This window comes from Alosa pseudoharengus, unplaced genomic scaffold (genome assembly GCF_046254945.1).
Source record: "Alosa pseudoharengus isolate Yale_2024_CS ecotype anadromous, Long Island Sound unplaced genomic scaffold, YU_APseudo_1.1 YU_APseudo_1.1_scf_23, whole genome shotgun sequence".
Taxonomy (NCBI): Eukaryota; Metazoa; Chordata; class Actinopteri; order Clupeiformes; family Clupeidae; genus Alosa; species Alosa pseudoharengus.
The window spans coordinates 13,198,427-13,223,121 of record NW_027468685.1 but is presented as its reverse complement, the minus strand read 5'-3'; the positions used below and the strand labels follow the sequence as shown (position 1 = coordinate 13,223,121).

The 24,695-nt window shown below is 40.0% G+C and overlaps 2 protein-coding genes and 1 long non-coding RNA gene across 6 annotated transcripts in view; all 3 read left to right on the top strand.

The window, feature by feature from the left end:
• kcnq4 (potassium voltage-gated channel subfamily Q member 4) overlaps positions 1-14,220 on the top strand; it is a 78,938-nt gene extending 64,718 nt beyond the window's left edge. For all 3 annotated transcript variants that reach the window (XM_076301629.1, XM_076301630.1, XM_076301631.1), the window contains 3 exons: positions 10,743-10,874; positions 11,201-11,339; positions 12,639-14,220. In XM_076301629.1, the coding sequence (XP_076157744.1) occupies positions 10,743-10,874; positions 11,201-11,339; positions 12,639-12,842 (475 nt within the window). In that variant the 3' untranslated portion in view covers positions 12,843-14,220. The remainder of the gene's footprint in view (positions 1-10,742; positions 10,875-11,200; positions 11,340-12,638) is intronic.
• LOC143140612 (uncharacterized) lies at positions 4,687-6,584 on the top strand. Its single transcript, XR_012990670.1, has 3 exons — positions 4,687-4,851; positions 5,050-5,070; positions 6,541-6,584. It is a non-coding gene; the product is annotated as an uncharacterized LOC143140612 (long non-coding RNA).
• A 3,147-nt stretch (positions 14,221-17,367) lies between the features above and the next one.
• Positions 17,368-21,500, top strand: jtb (jumping translocation breakpoint). 2 transcript variants are annotated; one of them, XM_076301628.1, is made up of 6 exons: positions 17,368-17,538; positions 18,293-18,481; positions 18,558-18,601; positions 18,720-18,805; positions 19,086-19,162; positions 19,297-21,500. In XM_076301628.1, the coding sequence occupies exons 2-6, from the start codon at positions 18,393-18,395 to the stop codon at positions 19,451-19,453; spliced, it is 453 nt and encodes a 150-aa protein (XP_076157743.1). In that variant the 5' UTR covers positions 17,368-17,538; positions 18,293-18,392; the 3' UTR covers positions 19,454-21,500. The 2 variants fall into 2 exon arrangements, with proteins under 2 accessions (XP_076157743.1, XP_076157742.1); XM_076301627.1 differs by having other exon boundaries at positions 19,083-19,162.
• Positions 21,501-24,695: the final 3,195 nt, after the last annotated feature.

The following is a 24,695-nucleotide window of genomic DNA, read 5'->3' as shown; positions in this document are numbered from 1 at the left end:
TCAAAGAATCTTGCTAAAACAAAGACCAAGGGATTAATACTGCAGATTATGGTAAGCATTTGTGTGTACACTAATGTAAACAAAAGTTCTGCATGTGGAGAACTAGGCAAATTCCTGCATGTGGAGGAATACTATAGCCATATCAAAGAAGTTTTGCATGAGGAAAACTTAAAGTTCTGCATGAGGAGAACTGACTCAATTCCTGCATGAGAAGGAATGAGAGAGATAAAAGTAACAGTTTTGCATGTGAAAAACTGAAAGGTCTGCATGTGAAGACCAGGTCTGCATGTGAAGACCTCATTTCCTGCATGTGGAGGAAATAATATACTAACAAGTTGAGTACAGCTGATATCTGATATCAGGTCTGAATAAGTTGAAGTTGAAACACTCCAAGAGTGAGTGGACATGTTGTGTAAAAGTTGTGGATGTAAAGCTAAAAGAGAATACAAAGAAGTGTTGAATGGAAGTATAATAGATGGTTAGTACATGTTGCTGGTAGAATTAGAAGTCCATGGCAGAGCATTGGTAAAAGACGTCATATATTTGTATAACTTGTGATTAAGGAGAAGAGGCTGTGTGTGTGTGTGTGTGTGTGATACCAGGCAGAGGAGCTGCTGGTTGAAATAGGAAAAGGTGGGGGCTTGTGTAAACAGAGCAAATGCTGGGGACAAAGGATGTAGGTCTGAGATGGTTAAAGAATGTTGAACTGGGAAATATTGGAAAATATTTCACTTTGAAAGATGTTTGGGGAATGTTTAATACTGCAAAGTGTTGGGTTGAATGTTTTGGTCTTCCATGATCAAGATATTAGAAATGGTTGATAATGAGAATGTGGTAGTGGGAAAATGGTTTTGAAAGGTTGGTAACGCCAGAACAGAATGGTTCTGAATTTCAGTGGGCAGTTGTCTGCAGAAGTGGAGTGCTGCTTGCTGAGAATATAATATTGCCATAATAGATGGTCAAGGCAAAAGAGGAATAGTTTCATTGCTTGACACTGGGGCTGTCATAGTCACTTTGACCTTTTAAAAATGTAATTTGCAATAATGAGAGATACAGATACAGTTCTGCTAGTTTTTGATTTTCTTTAAAATACTCTACAGTTCTAGGTTAAAAGATTTTCATGATACTGGATAAAGGCAAATTATATTAGTGTTTACATACTTTAGTCATACAGTATAGCTTACGTGCATAAATAATTCACTAATGTAATAGTCAAATAGTGTATAGTGTATAGGTTGGTTAAGCTAGTCTTTAGGTTTCTGTTATGTTTAAAAGGTCATTTCATGTTAGCATTGTTTATAATAAGATTATTATTACAAGTTAAAGAGAGTTTGTGGGAAAAATCACATCTGTGTTATGCTGTGGATAAGTAGGCCTACGGACAGATAAGTAGGCCTAGCATGGTTAAATATGGAGTTTTAAGATCCAGGATTTGGGATGAACGCTGATGGTGGTTCCAGGTGTTGGAAAAGTGTTGTTGTGTCCAGTGTTGATGAAAAGACTAAGATATATTATGTATAAGAAGAAGTAGTATGTTGGCAATTGATGGGTTATATTAATGGTAGCCTACTAATGATATATTTATTAGCTTATCAGTAGGTGGTAGGTTCAACTGTTAAATTAGCATTGTTAAGGATATGATAATCATGATAGTAGTATTAACAATAGGTCTAATTAAATAGCTTAGCTATTAGCATGACTAGGCTAGGTTAGCATAGTATTATTAGGCTCAGATAGCTGTTGGCATTATTAGGCTAAAGCTGGGTCAGCAACTGGCATTACTACACTGGATAGCAGTATTGAAGTTAATTTGGTTCATGGTAACATTGTTGAAGCTTAGGTATGCTACCCATACATCAGAAGACTTTAGATAGATTTTAGAAAGATTTTGTGATGGATTATAGTTCATGGAGCACCACAGTGTTATTGGGGGAAAATAATTGAATTTAAGACTCCTTTGGATAATGTTTTAGACATATATAGGAACTCAATAAGGTTTATCAATAACTCATATTACAGTTATATGTTTGGTGTATTGTGGTATGTGTGTCATGAGTATGTGTGTTATGAGTAACATCCTACCTTGTGGTGTTATGGGTGATAATATACAATAAGATCAGGTATTGTTTCCATGTACATTTCCAGTTTAAGGTACAGGTGACTGTTTAGCTCTGAAGAGGTGGTTTGGGCAAGGTCATTTGGTTATAGAGCTGCCTTGCTATGTGGAAAAGGTTTATGGCTATAGGCTATGGTTATAGCCTTCCCACATAGTCCTTTTTTGTTAAAAGTTGGAAAAGGGGTTTTGTATTGTTCACATCACGGGTTGCATAAGCCAAGATCAACTGACATATGATAATAATCAAAAAATGGTTAATATTTGAAATAAGGTGACACTGAAAAAGACTGACTCTGACTGACTTAAAACGTTTTGGATTACTACTTTATATTTAACAATCTAGATGATGGGGACATTGATGGTTTCAGAAGATCTCTGGGGATATTTAGTTTCTACCTGTCAAATGGTTTGAAGAATCATATGGTATAAGGCAGCAATTGTTGTTAGCACTGGGGGTTATTTGATGGAAACTGGTGCTAAGTTGATTGGCCCTATAGAGTATAATTTGTTATTTACATAGCTATATTATAATTAGATAATACTGTTATAATTAAGTGGTTATAGGGTTATATGGGGTGTTAGTTAATTTGCTGTTGGGGGTTTCATAGGGGCTCAGTACAGAGGGAACTGAGTAGTGACTCCCTTAGAAAAAATAGTTTGTGAAATGTACTGTGGGTCTAGTTATTTCTAACTAAGAATATGCATAGCTTAACTTTTTGTGTAAAAATCATAGAAATGGGAAATTGATTTGTACTTGGTATACATAAAGGGTTTTAAGTATATTTAAGCCTACATTTATACTTAGATTTATATTTAGAGACTGTATATGTAGTATAGTATATTTATACTGAAGGAAAGGTTTAAGGATACTTATTTACCTATAGCTAGAGGTTGGATAGATAGATGGATGCTTTATTGATCGCCAAGGGGAAATTTAAGAATGAATGTTGAATGTTGAGAGGAGGTATGATAAGGTATGATAAGGTTAATTTCATAAAATGCATTTAGTAAATGTTAATATTACACTTTTGATAAAGTTACAGTGCTAAAGGATATACAAATACATGGAGACAACTGGGGAATTATACTTCAATGGCTTAATTGATAAATTAACTGGAAGTATGTTTTGGTAGTGAGGAATGGCATAATATATTAGACCATTCACTGTGGAATGCAGCATATGGACAGTAAGAGCCTCAAAGGTATAGAATTATATAAGATAATTACTCTAGTAATGTTTAGAGAAACTGGGTAAGCTGACTAATGGTAAAGGGAATGCCATGGTCAACCAAGTAAGTATGGAAAGTTGATAGTCACCTATAAGGTAATAAGTAGTGTTACAGAAACCCCAGGCTAAAGTAAACTGACTTAGTGTAAAGACTAAGTGTTCCACTTAGTGGAATCCCCCATTCTGATAGTTAAAGAGACCAAAAGGGATCAGTTAATAAACAGTACAATGAAAAAGTGTTGCAGGAAAGTGGTTGAGAGAATGAGGAAATATACAGATTTATGGCCTATACAAGAATTAATGGATTTAGCACTGTTACTAAGATCAGGGATTACATAAAATTGACAATAGTAGAGCTATAAGAAGAATAGGTCAGTCACAGTGGAAATAGTAGGAGAAAGAGGTATTTAAAATGCTCAAAAACATCTTGACATCTTGATAGATTAATACAATAGGAGATAAGAGGCAGAAGTAAGGAGATGACTTGGGAGTGAGTGACCATAAATGTAGGAATAATAATAGATGCAGATGTTATAGGAAGATATAAGGGATAAAATGTACAGTTAATGGTAAATTACAAAAGGGCAAGGTAAAGTAGATGATAGATAGAGAGTAATCTAGTAAATACTACAATCTGCCTGCAGCATGAGTTCCTCATCCCCTCCAGCTAAACAGTAAATGTAATGTGGCCTCTTATATCTAAGGGGGGTAAGGCTCATTACCAGCCGTGTGAGGACATGCTGATGTGCAGGGGTTAATCCAAGTACTCCCTGTCCTGACAGAGTTCGGAGCAAGTTCAGCACAACAGTGCTGAGCATGGACAAACTGAAAAAAGATATGGACTCTGAGGCCTTTGTTAAGGCAACAGTGGCAAACTGGAGAGCAAAGAGGGAACTTGGAAGTGCAATGGAAGCGCTTGCAGCATCAAAAAGACAATACAGGCACCTATGGTGACCTAAGGCTTCAAGTCTGGGGAAACCAGTAGTAGCACCACCCTCAACACTATGACAGTAGGAGCAACCATCACAGGTGTTCCCAAACCTGTCAGTCTACTGGCCTATGGATACCTATTATAGTGGGCACAGTCAAGCCCATGGCAGCCACAATCTCCATGTCAGTGGGGGTGGAGATTCAGACAAGATGGGAATAACTAAGGCAGAGTGAGAGGCAATTACAGAGGAGGCATCATGTGAGAATGGACATCTGAAGCAAGACAATCATCAGTTTGTTTTGACTGTCAAAAAAGTGGACAAAAGAAACAGGACAGGGAGAGGGAGGAGACACCCTGGCACTGAAGGATGAGCCCAACGAGCATGCCTTCCTCTTCCCTTGTGAGATAGTATAGTTTTAAGGAGGCCTAGAGAATTCTACAGGAGAAGGTTTATACCAGTACTATCAAAGGGAGTTGATGAGGACACCATGCTGAGGGACTATTTTATGGGTGAGCCCACCTGATACCCAACGATGCCCTGACTAGGTACAGAGAAGGTAGTTAAGACATCTCAGGGTAAGTAGGTAAATACTTTGTTGAGCAAATTTAAAGTATGATTTACTCTTATTCTTACCTTTATTATTTTGATTGTTATTTTGAATAGAAGTGATTACTGTTTAATTAATTGTAAATGCAAATGTTTTAATCAAATTAAGTGACAAAGTGATAACACTGCTATTTTTAATGTCAAATGACACTCCATTAATTTTTCAGGATAGGTGGTGGTGTAAGTAGGTAAGACTAATTTGGCTATGTCCTAGGGACTGTTACATATTAAAATATTACCTCTAGATCATGGGAGTTCCCTAGTGGTCACTCACGCTCAACAAGTCTTAGGAATAGAATTATTTAGCTTTAATGGGAAAAATAAAGTATTAGGAATATTAAAATGATATAATATCTGCTTTACATGTAACTAATGTGAAGCCAAAAGATCTTACGTACTATACTATGACATTTGATAAAGAAAGCAATGGATAAAATAAAGAAAGCAGAGAAATAGGATTGATAGGATTAGAAAATAGAACTAGGATTTACTAATAGTTTAGATAGCCTAGATAAAGTATAGGGTTAGAAGAGGTAAGCGTAGTTTTTGAAGAATAAAACCTTATAAAAATCTATGACATGCAAAGAAATTTAACATAAGTAAGGTATGTTGAAGAAATTATGAGATTACTGTATGTCCTAGAACATCTAATTAATATAGCTTACATAATAACCAGTCTTCAAGTAGTATTCCAAATTGACAATAAGTAAAATAACATTTCTTATAGGGAAATTTGTTTAGTCTTTATGCAAAAAGAGAATAGATGGAATTAGGATCATCATAAGTCATTGTCAGAAGATTAAAATGTTTTATTATTTCAGAAATAGAAAAGCTGGTGGAAAGATGTTGGTCTTCATGGAAGGAATGAAGGTCCACCAACTCTATTCTGTTAATCACAGTAACAAAGGGGGGCGAACCCCTGGTATAATGTTAAATCATATTATTTGTTACATTTGTTACCTTGGGTTACAGATTTTTTATAATTTTCACTTTCATTATTTGATTAATGTTTTATTTGAATGTCCCTTTGGAGAAAAGAGTCTGCTAAGTCCCATAAACTGTAACTCTAATGGTTAGTGGCATTTATATGATAATAACTAGATACTTCCCAACAGATACTTGATATGGTGCTTTCCTTTGCGCATATTTGGATCTATGCGCAAGGGGGGAGTAGGAAAGAGGAATATTTTTATTGGAGGATTTTCATAGTTACAGGTAGTTATTGATGATAGTCTAACAAATGTCATGTGTATAGTCCTCCTATCAGGAAAAGTGATAGTGTTGTCTAAACCATTAGGACACATATTGGTCCCAGAAGGATCATGAAAACACTTAGTTATTGATTACATTGATATGATAGTTATTGATTACATTGATATGATAAAAATAAGAAACTTTGGTAGTGGTTTGTAGGGGTTTTCAGATGATAAGGGCAAATGACATGCTAAAAGGGAGAATTGCTAAAATATGTGCCTCAACAGATTTAAACTGGTTTGATGCCATACGCATTGCTTCAATGCAAATAAGGTCACAACAAAACCAGAGTAATTACTTTTTGCATTAAAGATAAAAGCTGAGAGGTCCATCAGAGGCCCACCTTTGGATCAGCTCCGAGGACAAATTAGAAATGATATGGAATAATTGTCATTATTTCACAGAACAATTTATAAGCAGGAAAAAGGACTTTCGGAAGGACCTACAGGAAAAAAGAGTCAACAACCTACAGTGTACTGCCTGGGGACAGAAATGGTCCTGGCAGTGGTGGGTATAGTGTTTTTGGCATGTATGCTCCTGTTCCCCTGTTGATTATAGACTTCCAGGCAAGGAATTCAGTGAGGAAGGGGGGACATTGTCCCAGCAACATCTGCCCTGATAACAAACAGGGAATGTACAGAAAACTGCAGAGATCCCAGTCCATGACATACCACCAAACCACCAGGAAATGAGCTATTCAATTGTTTTTTCACAAGTGAGGCTGACAAAGAAGACTCAGGTAACACAGAAATTACTGACTGAAATCTTATCAACCACCAGGAATCTGGAATATTGACGAATCTTCCAATATGAAAGAAGTCTGTTATGTGCTTGGAGCACTAAGAGAACAGGTGGCTGCAACCTTCTGGGTAGTTATGCACCACTGGATGATGTTGGATCAGATATTAGCCAAAGAAAGTGGAGTGTGTGTCAACATAGGAGTATATTGCAGTATGTTTATTCCCATAACATAGCTATGACAAAACTAATAATGATAGAAAGATAGTTTAAGGGGGCATTAGGAGGATTAGAAATATGGCTAGCACAAATAGGAATAGTTGTAGGAATAGGTTTGCTTGTATTTGTGCTTGTTTTCTCTTTGTTTCTTCCTTGTTTGAGATCCATAGTGCTTAAAACAGTGGCTGGGAGAAATGGATCATAAATGCCACTGCTGTTAATGAATGAAGCAAATGGCAACCCTTGTGAAAGGAGATACTAGTGCCAGGACAGATGACAAGGAAATGGAAACATGACAGTGATGCCAGTGATGCCAGAACTGATGCTCCTCATAGAGGATTGGAGAAAGGAGGAACATTGGGATACAGTATGCTGGTTGGAAGCAAAACCAGCTCTTTCATTGATGAAGTGGGATTGGGTGTGGACTCCACTCCGTCCAACAGCCAAGCCACCAATGTTCTCAAAGCATATGAGATGGAGTGCGGAACTAAGACAATGGCTTTTGTTTTTGTGAATTGCAACATTCGTAACATACTTCACACTTGAAGCGCAGCATCCAACATTTGCTAATACATCTGCGATTGCATTTACACTCTGCCATCTCCGAGGAACAATGGACTAAAAATTGTGTGTAATGAGAATTAATTATTAATAGTTTGGTGTTACTTTGTTTTCACAGAAGAGGGTCATTATAGCATGTAACCTATCTTCATGTAGAAGCTTAGAATATTATAGGGCTAGCCCTATCTAAAAACACCCATCAGGAATTCTTATGTGATCTGTTTGCTCATTTGATGAATTTATGGGGATGGAAAAGCATATGTGTAGTTGAAGGAACGTTTCTCCTCTCGCTTGTTGTAAACAAGTGTTGCTGTAATAACAGGACAGTAGAAGAGTTTCCCTTATGAAGGTTTTTTTCCTCTAAAAACAATGGAAAAAAGAGGTTTTCCCTTAAGGGTTTTCGCTTCCACCGAGAGGATTTGAAACTTGCCATTCTATTTGATAATAACACTACACTATTGGATTTGATTTAAGTGAGGGTTGGTTCAAGGGTGTAATAACAGTACTAATATAAGAGTTTTATGTTTATCAGTGGTATTGGGGACAATTGGTTAAACTCATAGTTGCTGCTGTGGTAACTGGTTTGCTTAGCTGACTGTTTGTAGTGTGACTCAGCTTAGCAGCTGTATTTTCTTGATAGTAGGGGAGGTGTTAAAATAGTGATAAATGTTTGATCTTGCTGCATAAGTGAGCACTTCATGCTCAAAGGGGGGAATGTCGTGGCCTTTATTGAAATATATCCTTTAGTTTATATATCTTTTATGTAGTATCTTTATTCTGTGTAATATCATTGTTTTGTGAAACTGAAGTCTGTAGTATGTTCAGTGTGGAAAAGGAAGACTGGTTTAAGTGAAAGAGCAGGCCTGGCAGAAAATGGCATAGATAAGGTTTGGTGACAGGAAATGTAAGCAAAACCTAAAGAATGGCAAAACCTAAAGAATGTATGAATGACAGGATGAGAGGGCAAAGGTGAAGTACCATATATTACTTGGTCAGTTATCTGTAAACATAGAGGGTCTTGTCTGGGATGACTTGAAGGGGTATAAAGGCTGGACAACAGCCAGAGGATGTTAGCTCACTTTGCTCACTGCTCACTGCTCACTGCTCACTTTGCTTAGCTTAGCTTTCACTTAATTGCTTCACCAATGCTCCGGAGTGCATTAAAGCCATCATCTGCAGTATACATCCATGGTGTGCGGACTTCTTTTGAGTTGTATTATTTAATGTGGATTTGACACCACATTCCTTCATGCCACTTCACCTTGCTCTCAGCACTTTCCTTGTGAGGTTAAAGGTGCTCTAAGCGATGCCACATGTTTTTTAGGCTAAAACATTTTGGGCTCTATCTTGCACTTTAGCGCAATTGACTTTGCGCAAATCGCTTTGTGGGCGAATCTTGGGCGCTGTTTCTATTTTACCGGCGGGATAATGACTGTTGCGCCCGACGCACATTTAAAATGGGGTGGTCTGTAGTAGCTACATTATTCATGGGTGTGGTTTAGGCGTAACGTGCAATAAACCAACCAGAGCGTCATGCTTGTTCCATAGCGGATTGCTATTATGATGGCGGATTTGCCAGGCGCAGCCAGGAACGGTTCACAGCGCTATAGTCAGTTGGGAACAGTTTGCTATTGATTTTTCCTCTTGACAAAATGTAATACAAAAATGTCACTTTCCGATGTTTTTCCATCTGTTTGCGCCGGAACACGCCCCCTCTTTTCGCTGAAACGCCCCCCTGGGCGCACATGTACCTGTGGAGGGAAAATTCCAATATGCGCTGACTGCAAAATAGGAAAGACAAAAGCGCGAGTATACAAAGTCAATTGCGCTGGTGTGCAAGATACAGCCCTTTATGTCACTTATACTGCAAACATCACCTAACCAACTGCTAGCTGTCTGTGTCCTGAATACACTGTAAAAAAATTTGATCTCTGTAGACAGCCTAGGCTCCAAAAACGGCAACAAAAACAACCTGGGCAAACCTAGCCCATAAAAACATAGCAAACTGTTCCAGCAAATCACAGAGGAGATGCGCGTTTAGGAGAGTTTCAATTGTACGGGAGCAGCACGGGAGGGAAGGGGAGGAAGTAGCAAGCTAGCTCTCTGTTTAGTTTGAAAGTCAACAGAAGTGACGTTACCCAGCATCGCTTAGAGCACCTTTAAATAGCTAGTTTGATGTTTACATTTAGCCATTTAGCTGACACTTTTATTCAAAGCGACTTACAAAAAGGGAACAATCAAGGTACTCATCACCCTCATCAAGGTGCTCCCATCCCATCTTACCAGATTGATTGTTGTACATCATATATATGTCTCTTTGGATCAAAGTATCTGTTAATTGGATAAATGTATAAGGGGAAGACTAGAGGAACGGAAGAGAAGACCAGAGAAGATGAAAAGGTAGAGAGAGAGAGGCCAAGAGGAGAGAAGAAGGGAGGAGAGAGAGGAAAAGAGGAAAAGAGAGGAAAGAGGAGCCACAGGAGGACACACAGATACCTCAGAGTCATTTGAAGATGTAACCACTCTGGCCTTTAAAAGGCCATGGTGCATTGTGGTTCGGTGTCTCACACACCATTATATGCCAGCGTGTGTGTGTGTGTGTGTGCCAGAATAAATGTGGGCTGAAATAGCTGACTGTAAGGCGACCCTCACCACCCCATCCACCCTCCTCCCAATACACACACACACACACTCAGCCCTCCACCCTCCACCCTCCACCCCCACTATGCCACGCTGGCTGTTTATGAGTGTGTGTATTGTGCGAGTGATAAGGTCTCCCTCAGTAATTAATCTCGTTAGGCGTGTTTATCAGCCGGCTCGTTTCACGGCACTTTGCCTTTGTTTGCCTTGCGCCTCACTTTATCACTCCAGAGAGGAGCGGAGGTGTGCGTGTGCGTGTGCGTGTGCGTGTGCGTGTGCGTGTGTGTGTGCCTGTGTGTGTGTGTGAGTGTGTGTGTGTGTGTGTGTGTGTGTTTTTGTGCTCGTCTGCATTTTTGTGTGTCCCTCTGTCTATGTGTATGAGTAAATGTGTTTATGTGTGTGTGTGTGTGTGTGTGTGTGTGTGTGTGTGTGTGTGTGCTGTCTATAGGATCCTGAAATTCTTGGTGGCCAAGAGGAAGTTTAAGGAGACTCTACGACCGTATGATGTGAAGGATGTGATTGAGCAGTACTCAGCTGGACACCTGGACATGCTGGGCAGAATCAAAAGCTTACAGACCAGGTGAGGCAATGTTGGACACACACACACACAGAAACACACACACACACACACACACACATACACACACACACACACACACGTAGTAATATTCACACATGTTTGTATTGGATTGACTCATATGCGGTAGGGTAGTGTTTTTCTGGCTAATAATAGTAGCTTTCTGTATTGCTACATCAGCAGATTATTTATTTATTTTTTATACATGGACGTTTCACATGTGGTGATAGATCACTTTCCTGTTTGAAAATGAATGAAGTTGTCTACTTAATAATAAAGTCTTTCCAGAAGGCTCATCCCGTGTATGATGTTATGTGTGTCTTGAAAAGGGTGGATCAAATCATTGGCCGTGGGGGTGTCCAGACAGATAAGAAGGTCCGCATTGAAAAGGGGGAGAAGACACCACCAGAACTGGATCAAATGGATGAGCTGAGCATGATGGGACGTGTAGTTAAAGTGGAGAAACAGGTAAAGGAACTTCCACCAGTCAGATATGCTCTGCTACTGATCCCACCCATCTGTTTTACACTTACAACATTATATTAACACGTAATGTCATCATTATAAGGGAGTGTTTCTACTTTCAAATGAGGACTTTTGGTCTGTTTAAAGATAATATTTTTACACTTATGACATGATTGGAGTGAACTACAGAGTTAAAATGTAAGCGAAGAGATCAGTGTTTTGTAAACTAGTACAAATTCCTATCTCACAGGCTGTGAATGGCCCATCTAATTCCTGGCTGTTTCTCCATGTCGACATGTTTGTGTCAACCAGCCAACACACTGGCTAACTGGACCGCTCAGAGTGGACCTGTTTTATCATTGTGATGCTCAGTGCTCATAATGGACCGGAAACAAGCAGAAGATGCTATTGGTCTTGGCCCACGTCCATGAGATTTTAAATGTGTTTGCTGGGTGCATGCCCATGTCTGCTGCTGTCCTGAGAGATGGCTGCTATGATGCCAGAAGAGGGTCATGTTTCAGAAAGCTCATTGTCTTTTTGGCGTAGAGGATTCGTCTTACCATAGCGCTTATCATAGCCTCTGTAATCAAAACCTTTGTCAGTTACACAAGAGGCCAGAAGGACAGCTTTGAGACATCTTTGTTGTGCAGTCAGCACCTCTGGCCGTTTCATATCCGTATATGTTTACATTTAGCTGAATAGTCAGTAAATAGGCCTTTTCAATAATTATTATTATTATAAATTTTTTTGCTTTGAATCACTGCCAATTGTTTATCTCAAACATTAACTGTGCATGTTCTCTATGCAAAAAACAAGATGGAGGGATCTTTTTTTATCGACCGTTTTGAATTACCATCCTGAACCAGTGACATGTATTTTTGCTAACACTGATTCCAGAGGAAAAAAAGAGAGAGAGAGAGAGAGAGAGTGCTGTGGTTTGGGGGTGTTCCAGGTATCCACACTCTAATTATCCCTTAGTCAGCTGAGCAGCAATGACAAGCAAAAGGATGCAGCTTTACTTTTGTGCTCCTCTGAATGCTGTGTTCTGTTTCATTGAGTGCCTTTTGAAATTCAGCTATTGTCTGTAACGTGGCTGTAGTCTGATGCCAAAACATGCTGAAATTGGTATTTGCAGTTGGACAAATTATAGTACTGTCTTTATTATGTTATGTACTGAGTCTGGTCATTCAACATAATATTATCTATATTGTTTAACAATACAGCAGCACTAGTGTGATCATTGATGTATGCTAGTATGGCATCAGTGTATTCAGTATGTGTTCTGTGGGTGTTGCTTCTCAGGTTCAGTCCATTGAGAACAAGCTGGACCTGCTGCTGAACTTCTACTCACAGTGCCTGAAGAAGGGCTCGTCCCACTTCACCCTGTCTTCCCTGCTGGAGCCAGACCTCACCTCGGACTACCACAGCCCCACCGACCAGCGCGAGCTCTTCCCCTCTGCCAACACGCTCAACATCGCCCACTCCGACAGCGGGAACATGGACTAGAGTGGAGCGGAGAGCCGTGGAGATACTGACCCGCACCACTGCAAGTAGACGGATCCCACGCAGACTGCAAGCTTCAAAAGGAAAACATGGAACCAAGCAAAAGGAGAATGCTCACCTCTACACCATATCTACACACTCTGAGTCAATGGCAGCCTTCAGAATCCCTTGTCTACCTCCAGATCTGAAGCCTTCCATCTCTATCTATCTTGTTCCAGCTCTATCTATCTATTTTCACCTCTCTCTACTTCCACCACTATCTATCTACTGAAGTTATTACTTCACTCCATCCTCTATACGTCTACTCTTTAGACTTTCCTCTACTCATTTTTATTGCGTACTTTCCGTTTACTTATATAGAAAAATTGCCAATTCCCCTTTAAATCATAACTCATTCTCTCTCTCTTTCTCTCTCTACCTCTCTGTCTCTCCCTTTCTCTCTGACATAGTCCTCTCTTCAGTGGCCTCCACTGTGGATGAGAGCTGAACCCTTTAAAAAACATTTCAGACTGTCTCCACTAGAGGGCAGTGGCAGAGCAGTGGCATGCCAAAAGAAAACTGCTCTCCGAAAGGCTAAACAAGGACCTACGCACTCTACTTCCCTCTCTCTCAGGAGACACTCAGTCACTCACTCACCACCACCCCCTTCCCTCATATTCTCGTCTATTTTTAAACTACAACCAACTGTGGGTATATCGACTTCTTTTGACATCCTTTTTTTATATAAATAAGATTACTTTATACAAGATTTGAAGATTATATCATTTCTTGCTGATGTTGATTTTGAATCAGTAGACCTCAAGATCAATCAAGGGATTGTTTTTTTTTTTGTGCTTGATTTGTTTGTTTGTTGTTTTGTTTCGTTTATTTTCCTTAGGAAGAGGTCTGAAAATATATATATTTTCTTTTTTTGGGACAAGGCCTACTCACTCTTTTTTGTGTGGCATCTGTTTGTTCCGTGTTTTGGGGGGTTGGGGGTTTGTTTTCACCTGGAGCTGATGCGAGTTGTTTTAGACTTTGCATGGGTGGAAGTCTGAGCCTCAGCTGAATGTAGCCCTCCCTCCCGGCCCCCCTCTCTCATCTCTCTACTGCTGATGGTGTCTCTGTACTGGGCATTACTGTGGACTGGAAAAGACATGATGATAATGATCATAATGGTGATAATGATGATGATGATAATAATAATAATAATGTTAATAATAATAAAGGACCTTGTTGCCTGGTGTCACATGCACATACTGGGAGCACCGAGAGACACATGGACAGTCATTCCACCAACGCGTCATCTCTCCCTGCACCCTCTTGACCTTCTGCATGGTTCTACTGTATATCCCTATGCCCTGAAAGAAAGAAAGAGAGAAAGAAAGAACGTGAAAGTGGGTTTTAGTCAGGACACTCAGGTTTATTTATAGACAGATGTGGTATCACACGTTGTATATGTGTGTGTGTGGGTGTGTCTGTGAGTGTGAGAGTTTGGCTGTGTGATGGTGTGACCTTGAAGACAGGGCAGCCAGGCATCACTGATTTGGGTTTCTTTCCCAACTTACCAACCTAAACCAGTCAATTCTCAAGAAAGCCCACTTTGCAAAAACAAGATATGTCAGTATTCCTATTTCACCATTTCTATAATGGAGTTGAATTGCATGTTTCTTACAGACAGAATCAAGAATCCATTGTCATGTGTGACCACATACAGCCTGTAAAGCTAGAAGTATACATAGAAGCCTCTCGGGCACCCATACTGGACCTCACCCTGTACCGCCTTGCCGCCTCCCCATTCAACTCTGCATGTTTTCTCAAGCCAAACCGAAAAGGCCAATCAGTACATAATCATGGACACTCAACAACGGGTTTACACTGGGGTGACTGAAATGAGATGGTTTTGGTGCAACATGTCCCTAGATAGTCACTGAGACAGTGAAATTATCCTGTACATTCTTTATGACATTATTTATTCCCCTTTCCTTAGTTTAATTATCTTCTTCACCACTTTTCTGAAATCCTATAAGTTGTGAAATGTTTGTTTGTCCTTCTCAGAAGGATATTTGCCTCAAGGGCAACTACATACTTGGCCACCCATTAAAAACTGACTTGAATAACAGGAAATGAAGGATGTGTCAGGGTTGCATTGCTGTTAGTGCATGAATGCTTCTTATAATGTCTAAGAATGCATCTGTGGAAAAGTACCTGGCCGTAGACCCATCAACACCACTCGGCTCAGACAGGCAAACTGGTGAAGTCTTTGGAATACCTCCAAGTTCACTTCGCTTAACTAATTTGCAAAATGATCCTAAATTAATGTATTTTTCACTTGGATGAGGTGGTTTGGGTCTCACAAGGCACAGCCGAGATCCTGTAGCCAAACATCCTGTTGAGTTTTGAGAAAGAAAGACCCCTTTAAAGAGGCCTCAGAGGTGCCTGTGTCACATCTTGGTCTATCAAAGTATCTTATTCATTGTCATGACTGCTTTTATTTAACCTGTTCATTATCACAATTGTAGACTCAAAGTTAATGAATGTACGTATAATATAAAAAAAACATTTATTATACTATATACCCTGTTGTTTCAGTTCCCCTGGTATTCAACCATTTGTTTGTAGTCTGACAGAGGCATAAAAACATGTGTGCTATGCAATCATTTTACACATATGCTCTGCCTCCACATCATGCTGCTTGTATTCCAGAACAGTACCTCAAGATTTACCAGCATGTCTAGTTTGGTCAGTCTCTTTAACATATTGATCCAGTCATGACAATGAAAGCCCTTTTTTTTTGTTTTTCAAAGTACACACATATTTCCTCCCAACAGTTTCACCAGATTAATTTAGAAGATTTTGGTGTGTGAACAGTTTTCTCATGTGCCTAAGTGGTTTCCAAGACAGCACCAGGTAGTTTCTGGAAAAGGACTCTGACAATGTAGTTAATGTAGACGTCCTCTCCACAGACCATCTCAACCTGTTTTATTGCAGTCCAGGCCATACATCCCTTAAGAGTGGGTCCATAGTGGTTGTGAAAATTGTTTTTTCATTGACACATGCTGAACCGGTACTTTTGGCAAGCAAGCTTGCCTTAGATTCTCACTGGAGAGTCAATCACAACCTCCATCACATGGGTGCTTCCAAGGGTCGCATACTGAATGAATCTGTGCCTTTCGGATATATCTATTCCTTTTGATTACTTAGCACAATTATGATAAAGCTGAAGCATGTAGGACAAGAGTCACAACGATTCCTGTGAGACTAAAAAAAAGTATTCATCTTAAAGCACAACAGTGCTTTCCAGACAGTAATGGCCACACTAGCCACACTGTTATTTTTACTCCACTTTGACCTCTTACCCAGTCAAAATTGCCCTTTAAAATGCTTCAAATATAGAACCTCCCCATACGTCTGTCCTGCTGCCATGCATACTAGAGTAGATCTTATTAATGTGCTGGGGAGGACTAGAGGGCATGGCTGTAGCTGCATTGGTTACCATGTCTAGGCATGTGATGGGCCATGTTGAGCATGCTGCATAATTGCCTTGTTTTGCGCACAACTTCTTTTCTATGAGACAAACAAGCCAAAAGTTGGGCATATTAGAATAGAGACAAACCACACTGGACGAGACACTGTTTTTGATACTTGAATGCAGTGTGCATGGTCCTTTGCATGCCCCCCCACCCCCCATCCCTTTAAAAATCCATCCTCTGTTTTCACGGACATTACTCTCACCCAGTCCTCTGATGACATTCCAACCTAATTCCCTTTCTCTGAAGTACTTATGCAGTGTATGGACATTGTACAATTGTAAAGCAATAAAATGCACACTAAATGAATAAGTCTTTCATGATGCTCTTTCATAGATTGTTAAAATGAATGCTGACCATAGCTTTTCAGAGTTTTCCTGATGAGGATGTTCAGCTCAAGACTAACTGTTTCCTTCTACATTGAGAACAAAACCCACTCACATTACTAACTTACTTTATTTGTTTCAATAAAGTTTTTTTCTCAAATGGATGCTGCTGATGCATGACTAGTTCTTTATTAAACAAGCTATTTTTAAAGGAACCATATGTAAGAAATGTATTTCAATTAATCATAAAATGGCCCTGAAATGTCACTAAGAAATCATGTTAATTTCAAATACTTATATCACTGACAACAGTAGTCCAGCCAGGGTATTGTTATTTAAAAAGTGAAGTTGTAGCCCTCAACTGATGTTGATGTTGTGTTTTGTCATGTCATGTTGTGTTTTGGCCTGATGCGCCACCCTCCACCTATCTACTAATCACAAAGTCAGTAGTGTTTCAGCATCCGGTTTGGCAATCTCGAGTCAGGGGGGAGGGGGAGGGGATAAACCAGTCTACAGTAATTTGAAAGTGATTGCAGTACCAGTTTTGCCCACAATCTTACATATGGTTCCTTTAATTATTGACTATATGGCAAATCGTTCTCGTTAATAACATATGGAGACCTCCAGGGGGCACTGTTTTATTTTAGGTGTTTTCCGACACACGTCTTGGCCGATGACGCGTCAAGACAAAATTCAAAATGGCAACCACCCTAATGTGTTGTTGCGATACTGTTAAATAAATTCAGTAAGTTATCTGTTGTGACAGAGGTGAAGCGGCTTCGGACATATTGTGGATGTGTGCACAATAAATTTCAAGGGCAGTTTCGCTGAAAATTGATGTGTCATCGACCATAACGGACACTGGTGAGTTGGTTTGCTGGGAATCGGCACTCTGACGAAGTGAACTTTATCTCCCCTATCTAGCTTCTAGTCAGCTAGCATAATTAGCTAATGCCGGATCACTAACGTTACATCGTTGCGATGAACTAGCAGACCGGTATGGTAGTTATAAAGTTGTTAAACCAATATTGTACCATGTGATAAATAATCTATGGTAATTATTGGTGATATAGACGGTCCGTGTCGTCGATGGTTTTATTCGCTTGCTAACGTTGATGTTAGTTTGAAAGTCACAAAGCCTTCACAGCTTTCGGCGATTTGTTCATTTCAATAACCGTAACATTAACCGTAACAGTTAACGTTAGACACGGTTGATCTGTTGGCGGTTGTTTTCTTGCTAGTTGGGTAATGGTCTGTATTTTATGTCTCTGCTGGTGCGTTGGCAACGACAAGCACGGCAGCATCATCTGCTAAACTGCTAGGTAGAGTGAACTCTGTTCATAAGTCCCTGGCTAACTTTACGGGTGACTCACGCGTACCCATCAACAATGACGTTAGCCCTGACATAAATGGGAAGGCCAGTTACGATTAATTCAGGGAGTCCATGTCGACAATCTGAAGATTTAATCTAAAATTTAACGTGGGTCGCCGTTGAATCTTGTCAAGTCACTTGTTCGGCATTGGGTTTCAATATGGCAACGTGAGCGTTTACCCACGAGTGAGCTCATACAAGGTGTCGGAAGGGGTTAATGGCAATGTTTATTTTTGTTACTTGCAGGTGAAATTGCGTATCTCTTTCAACGAAACATCTCAGAGTCGTAGTTATGTCAGACTAAAGCCCAGACGTGGCGCCTCTGGCAAGGAATTGTTGCGGGATCATGGAGAGCGACTGTCGGATCCCGACGACATGTTGTAGGCCCAGGATTCTGGTCCTCCACGCACTTTTCTGGGGGCTTGTGTCTCTCAGGTAAGAAACGTCATGATGAATAGTTTGTTTCAAGAACTTTGTGGACAGAATCTCTCTAATGCAAGTTTCTCTATAGGGTGTTTGGGGCTTCCATCCTCTCAAAGGATGAAAAACCACCAGGTGAGGCTTGTGAAACATTAATTGTCTTAATGGAAAGCCTTGTTACTGTGTTACTGGAATACCTTGCTCATTATCCAAAAGTAACATCAAGTCATGTAGTGACTTTTTTTTTTTGCAGTGACCAGGCCCATCACTACTCCTTGTTGGCAGATAGAAGAATTTGTGGTGGCCACAGAGTGTTCCCAATGCAATGCATTTCAGACGGTGAGAAAGCCATAGAAAAGATTCATAAATCTTTTTACCTCCACCCTTTATATTGCTCACCTCTTATAATAGTAAGATAATCATACTCAGACAAGTCCATTTATTTTATTTCATGGCACACTGTGCCACTGAAACATAGCTGCTAGTTCAAAGGTCAATTTACAACTTTATCTTGACATTATGTCAGTGTGTACACAGACTCACCTGTGGTATCCTGATGAGAGATATAGGTTGTTTGCTAGCTGTGTAATCTGTGTCTTCTCTCTTACCCCCTCAGAAGACATTGCCCGAGTGCAGTCTGACCGGATACGTGGAGCGGATCAATTGTACCAAGACCAGCAAAGAAGTCCATAAGAGGTGAGTGTACACAACAACACAAAGACAGTGTTACACAATAGATACCCTATTAAGCACACAGCCTGTATACCAACCTGGATTGTTATTGGATTGAATTAAAGAAAATAAATCTCATCCGGTCTCCTTCGTTTCAGCTGTCGTTCCACCCTTTTGGAGGAGCATCTCTTCTGGAAGTTTGAAGGAGCCATGTTGGGCCTCACTGTTCTCTTTGCTCTTGTGGTGGTTGCCAGGCAACGGTCTTTGGACCGCTTGGCGTCAGAGAAGGTCCGCCGGCAGATAGAGTCCATCTAGCACCTGGACAGGAGCCGTGGGGTCACATCCTCCTGCCTTGGTCCAACAGGGGAACCCACTTTCCAGAGCCATACTATGCTGAATAATTCAATGAGATTGAGACACAAGAGGCCATGCTCGCCCGCCCAAACAAGAAGCTGGCTTGTCTGACCTGAACTGACTCCGCTGTTCTGGCCACAGGCTCATATTGAGCATGATTTTGACTTGAATGATCTTTGATTGCGTCAGAACTGAACTCAGGTCAGACCAGACAAACAAACTCTCCAATGGTCAGCAGCTTGTTATTCACCGTCCAGGTTTCTGGACATATCAAGACATATCAAAACAAACAGCAAACCCCTTTGATGTTTTATGCAATCTGTGCTCAACCAGTGGTTTCACCTCATTATTTAGAGATGTTATTGGTGCAGTGAGCTTGCAAAAACCATGGGAAGGAGTTAACATTGAGGACACTGAAGTTAATTAAGGGGACTTTTATTTACTCGTGAATGTGAGCCACTGAGATCATTGTGAAAGAAATGGACCTCTAACTACAAGCAACCAATACCATGGACTTTTCAAAGCACAGTAGGCATATTGGAAGTGCTCAGAGCGGAGACAGTATTTTGGATTATGTGAACTGCCGGGGGTCTTAAAGATAATTTAAAATTTTAAAATACAAGTTAGGTTAAAACATTATAAAGTGTAATAAGTATAAATAAGAGTCCTGCAAGACATTTCATGTGAAAAGTGTTGCTCACCTCTCCAAATTAGCCTTATTTTACCTCTGGCATCTTGTGTGTGTGTGTGTGATTTTTGTAGTGTTGCGCTTGTAGTGTGATTCATCTTAAGTAGCATACATGTAGCCTTAAGGCATGGTAGCATCAGCTCCAACCTGACATCACTTGTTTGTGGACTTGTGGATGATGGATGGACGATGTCTCTAATATTTATGCTATTTACGGTGAATCTCTGTGCTGTTCTTAAACACCTTCACCAGAGTTTTGGACTTGGTGCGGCAACCACAATCCTGATTGAAAAGTAATTTGGAAAGGTAGACAGTATTATCGTCCTCATTTGATAATTGTTTTGATATTCATGAATTGGATTATTTCTGCATGCAGTTGACTCTGTGATAAAAGTAGTGTTTTTCCCATAATACTTAAAAACAGTATTTTTAAGCATTCTGAATATCATGGGGGCATTTTATTTTTATTCTCTTGTACCAGCCTTAGGGTAGACTGTTTTAATTAATCTCTGTAAATTAACTGACTTAAACGTTGTCATCTTCTCGTCTGTAGCGGAGGTGACTTTGCCAGAGGGTGAAATAACATCCCGTAAATTACAGTGGGGGGGGGGGATTCTGCCAGGCGCCGTGACTCAGATCATAGAACATGATGACAAACCCAACATCCAGGTGTAATCAGCCTAAAATAAGCCTTCATATTTCCGCAGACATGAGCTAACTCTTCATGTCTTCTAATATTTCAATTTTTTTGTGTGTATCCTAGTATTTGTTACGCACAGGGTTGTTTTTTTTTTTTTTTCTTTGATTTCAAATTTCCTGTCACTTTACTTAATGGGTCAATACAGTTCAAGCTTAGAGGTCCAACTACAACAGTTCCTAATTTGCTAGTAATGATTGTGAGGGCTGATGTCTCAATTTGTTCCACATTAATTAACCTTGAATTATTTTTGATCTGTAGACTGGGAGAGCATGCATGCAGGGAGGTTGAGCATGCATACGTGTGTGAGCAAGAGAGTGTGTGTGTGGTGGTGTGTGTGTGGGGGTGCATCACTTTCATTCCACCTGAAACTATTGTTTTATTCACAGCTGAGAATAAGAAGGGAACTAGATGACATGGGAGGTTGTGTGTGTGTGAGGAATGGATGTGTGTGTGTGTGGGGGGGGGTGGGGGTGTAGATGACATGATATACTCCAAAATATTTGACTAACAATTTTACTGATGAATTCCCCCACATTACTGTAAATACTGTATTTTTATGAGATGTAACATATGTTTCCTATTGCCTGCAGCAGACTGGCTCTATGCTGTAATAAAAGAAATGGGAAAACACTCTGCTCTACCGTACCTATGTTTCAGTGACAAACACATGATGGGTTTGACCATCCCAAAGCAGTCCACAAAGTAATGTGCTGGATCAGAACATCATTTATCATTATCCTTTACTTTTGACTGAAACAGGACAAAGCATAGAATAGTGTCTGAGTGCTCTTGCATTGAAACTCCCTCGTCTTATCATGAGTATCATCCAAGTGCTTTGACATCTGTTTTAGACTTCTTATATGTTTAAAGGGACACCTGGCAACGTTTTCGTGTTAGTTACTCATCTTCGTAAGTCGGTATATGGTTAAATGACTCATTACAGGGCGAATGAAGACTCTCGCCCGCCCCTACTGCCTGTAGGAAGAATATCCGGCTTGCAAGTTCAGTGTATCGTACCCGCCGACCGAAGCAGGATCAGTTTACATCCTGCATCCACAGCACAACGGCAGGCTAACGAAACGCTAGCGATTGTTGCAAATGTGTGTATAATGGCAGAGCCGGCGAAGAAGCAGTGAACCCTTTACGGAAGATGCAAAGAAAAGGAACCGAGCGAGGGGGAGTTTCGTAGAGAAAAAGCTTCAGGCTTGCCTGGTGTCCCTTTAAGTGCTTGAGGTGTTGTAGTTTTCACTCAGCTCAAAATCTCAAGCACAACACAGAAGGTTGTCACTCTCACAAAATAGTATATTTAAATTATTTGTAAGTGATTTTTTTATAAGTCTGCTGCTGAGGTTACATATGGCAAAAATAGAAGAAAGCTCTTTCCTTCTCCAACTGTCTCCCACTTTAGACCACTTTCAAACACAGACAAACAGTATGAAAGTTTTATTGAGCCTTCTCACTTTAAAGACTGTAGCTCAAGCAGAAGTAAGCAACACCACCATACAAACAGATGTAAATGCCAGACTGAGTGCACCATGCCATGCCCCCCTTGCTATGGAGTGCCATCTGCAGGTAAACAGTGTATTACTACACGTTTTATGAAAACTTAATATTCTGACTACTTTCTTACGTTTTTATTTTATAGCTTTGTTTATAGCAACACAAACATGGCAGGCAATACTAAAATACTGGTGTGTCCATGTGTGGTTTGAAACAAGATCATAGGCTCTTCAAGAAGAATTGGCCACACCTCGATCCTCGTGGACATGGGCAGATTTGACCATGTTTGTTGTCATGCTTCACAGAGCAGTATTTTTCCACGTTGCACTGAAAGGCAATTAAAAGTTCCTATTAATGTGGTAATGGCAGGACACGTAGAGCTATCGAGATTACCACTAGGTGTCGCCCCAACTCAAAATAATTACTTTGCAGACAAAACGACTGATAATAATCTACAGCTGAACACTCATGAAGTGTCCAATGCTAGAGCACACCTTACCAGAATTCTTATCCTTCGTCGACGTATTCTCGTGCAAACACCCGGGAGACGGTTAAACTTGTTCTCAAGTTGGTTAAAGGGTCCTGGATGAGATTTCCGACCTTGGCTAGGATTTTCATCCTGAAATAATATAGAATACCTGAATGAAATGATGACGGACTCAGACAATGTCCTGTCATCAACCTGCTCGCCCATAAACATCTCCAAAATCTAGTGACCCCTTTCATTACAGAACTGAATTGTATAACGTTTTGTTTTAGGTGCAGCGTCCAAATCATATTCCAAACTACATGCTTGATAGGTCCTACGTCGAGCAAAGGAATGATCTCTATTTCAGACACAAGCTTCCTGCCAATTGGTCTATTCCAGGCTAAGGTCATGTCAGATAGGCTAAATTCTTGATTAAAATGGCAGTTTTCTTGTGTCAACAATTACTTTTCTGACTCAATTTCGATTCTTGACAATGTCAACAAGCTATGCTATAGCTTGAAGCAGAATATTTCATGTTATGGTGCCAAATATCCATTAATTATCTTATTTAGAATAGTTAATAGATGTAGGCTATGTTAGATATAAGAAGTAGCCTAGGCTTATATAACGACCACATGACTTACAACTGGAACACGTATGCTGTTAATGTAGGCTGCATTGGCTTGGCTATAAGGCTATAGGTTTTACTCACCAGATGCTCATATGCCTGTGGCTCGCTAAGGTGTGGTTTTTGAACCATCATATCGTCTGACATTCTTGCCTTTACCTCGGAAAGTTGTGAGTTCATATAAAAAACTAATGAAACTAAGGACAATGACAGTAATGTGAGTTTAGACATAGCCTCCGGTGCGTGGACTTGGAAGTTTGTTTCGTGGTAGAGCAGAGGCACAAAAATCCTACTTTTTTCGGAATTGGCGATTGTCGGTTGCTCTCCAAGGTTCTGAACTAATCAATAGGTATGTTCTAACGACTGAATTTTAGCTAGACTTTTTATCCATAGCCTATCAGTGCAACTGTTTTCTATGTCGTGCAATAGTCCTGGTCGTCTTTAGATTTAGACATACCCTAATCCTTGACGACGTGCAGTAGTCTAATGATCATTTCCGCTTCGCTAAGCCGCTTTGAATAGTAACGTCAGGTCAACTTGACCGTTGAACTAAGACAAAAACACCCTGGAAGACGTCTTTGATATATGATATCATATTTTGAAAATATATTAAAATGTTCTAGCTACTCCATGTGCAAGATGTTTTTCTGACATGCAAGGAATTTAATGGAAGCTACGAGGGCATGCACCTGAAAGGTCAGTAGGCTATTAGCCTACCTCCTCACTGAGCATGAGCCAAAAATCCTCCATAAGTTTCTCATTTACACATTTGTAATGCATCCTGATATCCCATGGTCCATACATAATGAGAAATTCATCTCTCATGAAGATTACGACCCCTGTCCCAATTATTTGTTACAGTGATTGATTTCGGACAAGAAGATCTCTTCATCAAGAAAAAAGCGAACATAGGCCTGTACTGTTACGTGGATAGACCAGACACTAATGCTTACTACTGTGTAAATGCTCACGGTCGCATTCCGCAGCACTGCCAATGAATACATTGCGTATTGCAAAAGCATTACCAGTAAATAAAGAATATTTGGCATTACCACGAAACTCCTGACAACTCCCTGCCGTTTACATAGACATAGCCAAGACATAGCCTAAAAGCCACTCGTCCCCATCTAAGATCAAAGAAATCTATTCCAAGTCTAATAATTTCACTAAATGTAAAATGTATTGAATTATCGTTTATTGAGTCAAAAAAGACAGGAA